At 45.3% G+C, this 5,996-nt stretch overlaps 1 protein-coding gene across 1 annotated transcript; it reads right to left on the bottom strand.

Annotated features, from left to right (window-relative positions):
* Positions 1-212: 212 nt before the first annotated feature.
* LOC122133186 (collagen alpha-1(VIII) chain-like) lies at positions 213-5,486 on the bottom strand. Its single transcript, XM_042708793.1, has 7 exons — positions 5,301-5,486; positions 4,578-4,743; positions 4,193-4,285; positions 3,883-3,987; positions 3,648-3,742; positions 747-897; positions 213-223 (listed from the first exon to the last, which is right to left on the bottom strand). Exons 1-7 carry the CDS (start codon positions 5,427-5,429, stop codon positions 213-215), a joined length of 750 nt encoding a protein of 249 aa, XP_042564727.1. The 5' UTR covers positions 5,430-5,486.
* Between the last annotated feature and the right edge of the window lie 510 nt (positions 5,487-5,996).

Genomic DNA, 5,996 nt, shown 5'->3' with positions numbered 1-5,996 from the left:
ACAAAATATCTCTAAGCTCTTTAGATAGGCAGGAACTAACTACTAGGACTTGGGGGAATACAGAACCTCTATTTAACTCAATATTACCATTATCACAGCATTAAAGACCAACTATTGGTCCCTTGTAATACCAAAGAAGCAGGTTGTACATGTATGCACTACAGAAGAGTGAAAGTAACCTTCCCATTGATAATATAATTGACTGTTTTAGCTTACTGACTTACTGGGAATGTAAATTATGGAAATATAATTGAGGGTCTTAATGCAGCATGAAATATCACAATCTTAATGGAATATCACAATTGTGAAAACAGGTCCCACTGAACAACTGTATCTGCTTTCATTCTGTAATTCTTTTAGTCTTATGACTTGATGGTGAAAAAAAAGATCAATTTAACTGATTGTCTGTATGGCCCAGTGATATATGTATACAGATACCACCAGTTTTAAACCCCTATCTGTCAAACTTGTAATTCTACTTGAATTCCAGTGAGTGAGCAGAGCAGAGGTGTTGTCTGTTTTGACTCATTCCATGAGCAGTTTCCCAGGTTGTGCAGATAACCTAAAGCCAATCATTACAGAGAGTTTTATATACAGTAAATGTTTCATTACATGATGAAGTGCCCCCTCCCTCATAGTTCTGGTAATAGCTTTTCTACAGTAGCCAAAACACATGCTGTTGGGTTGTTTGAAACGCAATCTGTAGTACAGCTTAGACATATTTGTCTCGGACATGGAACACTCACCTCTTTCTCCAGGGTCACCATTAATACCAGGATTCCCTGGAACACCTGGGTAGCCAGCGGGCCCTGAGTTGCCTTGAGGTCCAGGAGCGCCATCCTCCCCCGGGGGACCCTGGCGGCCTTTAAGCCCTACGGAGCCGAAACCTATTTCACCCTGTGTACAGGAACAGACATTTAGCATGGGTCTAGAACACACACACATGGGTCTAGAACACACACACACACACAGGCCGGAAACACACACACACACACACAGGTCTGAAACAAACACACACGGGTCTGAAGCACACACACAAGGGTCTGAAACACACACACACACACACACACAAGTCTAAAACACACACACACACACACACAAACGGGTCTAGAACAAACACACACGGGTCTGAAACACACACACACACACACACACACGGGTCTGAAACACACACACACACATGGGTCTGAAACACACAGACACACACACGGGTCTGAAACACACACACACGGGTCTGAAACACACACACACACACACACGAGTCTGAAACACACACACACACGGGTCGGAAACACACACACACATGGGTCTGAAACACACACACACATGGGTCTGAAACACACACACACGGGTCTGAAACACACACACACACACAAGTCTGAAACACACGCACACACAGGTCTGAAACACACACACACATAGGTCTGAAACACACACACACACACACGAGTCTGAAACACACACACACACACACACACACGGGTCTGAAACACACACACACACGGGTCTGAAGCACACACACACATGGGTCTGAAACACACACACACGGGTGTGAAACACACACACACACGAGTCTGAAACACACACACACACACACACACGGGTCTGAAACACACACACACACGGGTCTGAAGCACACACACGGGTCTGAAACACACACACACACGAGTCTGAAACACACACACACACACCAGGCATGAAAACGGGTCAGGGGTGAAAAGGTGAGAAGGATATTACCCCTCTAGGGGGGTCCGGGGCATGCTCCCCCGTAAGAAAATTTTTAATATTCCATATTTTAAAGCATCAATCTGATGCATTTTGAGAGGCTTTTTTTGCCAACCTGGGGAGAGCTGGAGAAACTTAACTTCAGCCATGAGTCCAAAATTATTTTGGCCTCCTTACTAAGTATTATGCACTGATGTCACTGGGTCTAACATACAGTATAAGAGGCACAATGTGGTAAGGGCACAACAAATGGCTTAATGCATAGCCCCCACAAGAGATGGTGGACATGCTGTAACAATTAACTAATTAATCTCACATTTTGAAATTCATTAATCTAAATTAATCGCGATTAAAAGTTTGTTTGACTTCTAAAGACTAAATCTTATAAATTAACGAGTAATCACTTTCAGACCGCGTGTATTTTAGACACTGTTGTTTAATTGTATTTTTTTTTTTAACACAAAACTACACGCAGAACTGTGTTTTCAAAGAGGCTCAGGCCTATAACTCATACCTATAAAGTGCCAGCCAGGTACAGACTGTGTGCCGCGCAGGGTAGATGTTAAAATAGAAGTAGCCTAGCAGCTGCCAACATAATACAGGCACTATCAGTGCCTAAAGTGGTCACTTTGCCACTTATCTCCCATCTGTTGGAGACGTCGATGAATTCCTCTGCACAGTCCTCCGCTGTATGTCGCGAATGTTTTTTTTTTACTTCCAATGCAAAAGATCTCAATTTTCATACATTGTCAATACAATGAACTGTGACACCCAGGTAATTGTCATTTCTGACTGACGTCCAGTTGTCACCAGTAAGGGCGACGCTGGCAGCTTGTTCGAGGAGCTGAATTTTTCGTGCTCTCTCGCCGTCATACAACGGTGAATCGTAAGAATTGTCCCCTGAAGCAATTTGAATCACCTCAGACAGCCCACCGTCCTCAACTATGTTGATGGGCCGACAGTCACCGGCAACCTAAACTGCGTAAGCGTTGGTAACCTTTTCACGGACTGGTCTAGTTATTTTCCTAGTGAAGTCGTGGAGTGTGGGTTGGCGACCATCTAACCTGGGACTGCTTTCTGTCGGGTGCTTTGCATTAAGGTGATAACTTAAAGACGAGCTGCTTCTGTGATAGCTAAATTCAGCTTGACAAATGCTACATACAACTTTAGTTTTGTCGGTTGTTCCGTCATTTTCACTCTTAAACAGAAACTTTCCGCCCAACAATCCCTCTGCTCTCTCCATCTTCAACTACCGTCTCGGTCTCTCCTATTCCTGACTGCAGGCACGCGGCGGTTTCGTGTCCTGTGTCAATGCACATCGGAAGTAAACAAAGTTGCGTTAACTGCCTTAAAATATTTTATCGCATTAATCTCGGCCACAATAATCTCATAGATTAACGCGTTAACTTTGACAGCCCTAATTTTAATACATTTTATTGGCAAAGATAACAATTTACATTACAGTTCTTAATACTCTCAGAACCAGATAATTTTTTCTTCTTTGCCTGAACCACCAGTGCCTTCATGGCCCGCTTTCGCTGTTTTGCCACGTCTCAGCCTCGCCCTTTTCTCTTCTTCAGCAGGCGTGCTTTCAGCTTCTGATGGTGGTCTGCACTGGTGATGCAAGGCAACTTCGCGTTAATATTTCCATGCACTAGCGCTCCCTTCTGGCACGCGCACCTGTTCGCAGTTCACTGAATATGAATACCTACCCCCCCCCCCCCCCCAAAAAAAAACATTTCTCATCGAATCTACACGATTCACGTAGGTCACCTATTTTGGTTTCAAAACGGCGAATTTCGCTGAAAGGTGAGGGATTTTCATGCCTGACACACACACACACACACACACACGGGTCTGAAACACACACACACACGGGTCTGAAACACACTCACGCCGACATTCACATGTACATGGCTTACCTCTTTCCCAGGCATCCCAGGAGGTCCAGAGGGTCCTGGTCGTCCTGGACTACCATACCCTGCTGGGCCTGAAGGTCCCGTCTTGCCCTCCTCACCTGAGAGAGTAGAGATAGCGTGAGACACACACACACACACACACACACAGACACACACACACAGTCACACACACACAAACACACATGCGGATATATATACACATTCAGTCCCAAAATCACAAATACAGTGATGTTTTCACCTTTGGGTCCAATGTTTCCTGGAGGTCCTTGTATAGAGCGACCCATATTTCCTTTGGGGCCAAACTGTCCAAGGAAACCGGGAAAACCATTGCTGCCATGATTTCCTGAAAGCAGCGCACACAGTCACTGCATTATACACATATACAATACATGTTTACAGAGGCAGCAATACACATGCCTGGAAAGCACTTAACATTCATCAGGATATTATACAAAATAAATATGCACGTACAAACTATTAAATGTGTGTGTGTGTGTGTGTGTGTGTGTGTGTGTGTGTGTGTGTGTGTGTATGTGTGTTTTCTCCACCTGGGGTCCCTTTCATGCCAGGTTGTCCTTTTTTCCCATTGGGGCCGACATCTCCTGGTGTGGTTGATATGCGTCCTGGCTCCCCCTTCTCTCCTACAGGGAAACCCGCACCAGAGGATCACAGGTGACATTTAGGTGACAAGATGATACTGGAAAGTATGCTTTCAAGTAAGTTTCACAAATGAAAAAGAGTGAAGAACTCCATAACGCCGGAGCTGCTACCGCATCAGTAGACAGCATCATCAACCTCATTCTCTTCACTGCAAGCACCAACACAGTAAGCTTCACTGTTTCCGTCAGAGTTGCAAGCAAGCAAGCATATTCTCCTCTAGTGCTTATCGCCATGACACACAATACCACTTCTTACAACCACTTTCGTGCTTACCTGCATCTCCAGGTCGACCCGGCAGACCCTGCACCCCAGCATTCCCCTTTAGTCCTGAGGGGCCTGGTGGCCCCACCACCAGCTGGCCCTGGGTTCCAACAGGCCCCTGGCGACCAGGCAGCCCACCTGTTCCTGGGGTGCCACGGTCCCCCTTCTCCCCAAAGCTCTGGAAGGGCCAAAAAAAGAAGTGAGTACAAACAGATATGCAGCGGTGTAAAAATAGGCAAAAAAAGAGTCAAACATGAGAGAAATATCCAAGAAGTGGTAGAATGGGTATCAAATGTAGCAGTTGTATTCCTGGGATGTATATACGAAAGTTATAGTGTCGGAGGAAGTAAACTGTCTGCATATGGCCTAGGGGGCAACACAAACAAACCAAAACACAATTAAAGTAATGTATAAGGGTTATGTATGTATTAGTTATCAGGAACTGAAAATGTAGTGGCATGTGTGTGTTGTTGAATGAGGGTGTGTGTGTGTGTGTGTGTGTGTGTGTGTGTGTGTGTGTGTGTGTGTGTGTGTGTGTGTGTGTGTGTGAATGAGAGAAAACTCTAAGGGTGAGATCTTTGGCTGTCTTACATGCCACACCTCAAAACAGACAACAAGTTAACTGCTTCCAACCAGGACGAGAGGGGGCACAGGGGGTTATGACAATTGGGAACATGCAACCAGACTGAGAACTGGCTGAGACGGCTCTGCTTAACATGGCTCTTATTCACTAACCGGCTCTCCTTTCGGTCCTGTCAGTCCACTTGGACCCGGGAGTCCTGGGATTCCATCTGCTCCATCCTGACCAGCGGTACCGGGCGGTCCAGGGTCTCCATTGCTACCCTTCTCATTCGGGGGGGCCATGGGACCAGGTTCCCCTTGAGGCCCTGGAGGACCCCTCACACCATCCCTTCCAGTTGGGCCCTGCAGACAAGTGCACACATTTCGTATTCAAATGAGTGATGAAACAGGAAAAGCATCACATATTTGAGCATGACGTCAGAGGAAGGACAAGGCCATTATGGGTGTTATATTTACCAGCAATGCCTGGGCAGAGCTTCACTTATGTTTAATAAGAATACTCTTTAAGTTGTCCTGCAGCTCTAGCTAGGTAGAGGTAGTGCACACTTATTTACACTTTTTAACTGGTGATGATTTCAAGTAAAAGAGGGAATACTAATACATGACACTTTTCAGACATCCTTCATTCATCATCTAGCTGCCAGCAAAGTGGATTTGGTGGGTTTTTGTTACCTTTTGTCAAACTGGTGGGTCACACAAGATCACACAATCAGCTTTGTAACCTTTTTTTCACGCTACTGAAAATACTGCAGTATCCCCAGTTAGAGGTATTGTTTCTAGTAGGTATTGTTCTAGTAGGTATTGTTCTAGTAGATAGTGTTCTAGTAGGTATTGTTCTAGTAGGTATTG

This window comes from Clupea harengus, chromosome 9 (genome assembly GCF_900700415.2).
Source record: "Clupea harengus chromosome 9, Ch_v2.0.2, whole genome shotgun sequence".
Classification (NCBI taxonomy): Eukaryota; Metazoa; Chordata; class Actinopteri; order Clupeiformes; family Clupeidae; genus Clupea; species Clupea harengus.
Note: the sequence above shows the minus strand (reverse complement) of the source record. Positions and strands in the feature narration are given on the sequence as shown.

What these genes read in the sequence shown, in the direction of transcription:
- LOC122133186 (XM_042708793.1), bottom strand. Translation starts at nt 5,429, where the DNA reads ATGGCCCCCCCGAATGAGAAGGGTAGCAATGGAGACCCTGGACCGCCC. An exon ending in AGGAAACATTGGACCCAAAG is followed by an intron (nt 3,743 to 3,882) that starts GTGAAAACATCA and finishes CTACTCTCTCAG; the next exon opens with GTGAGGAGGGCAAGACGGGA. An exon ending in CTGGGATGCCTGGGAAAGAG is followed by an intron (nt 898 to 3,647) that starts GTAAGCCATGTA and finishes TCCTGTACACAG; the next exon opens with GGTGAAATAGGTTTCGGCTC.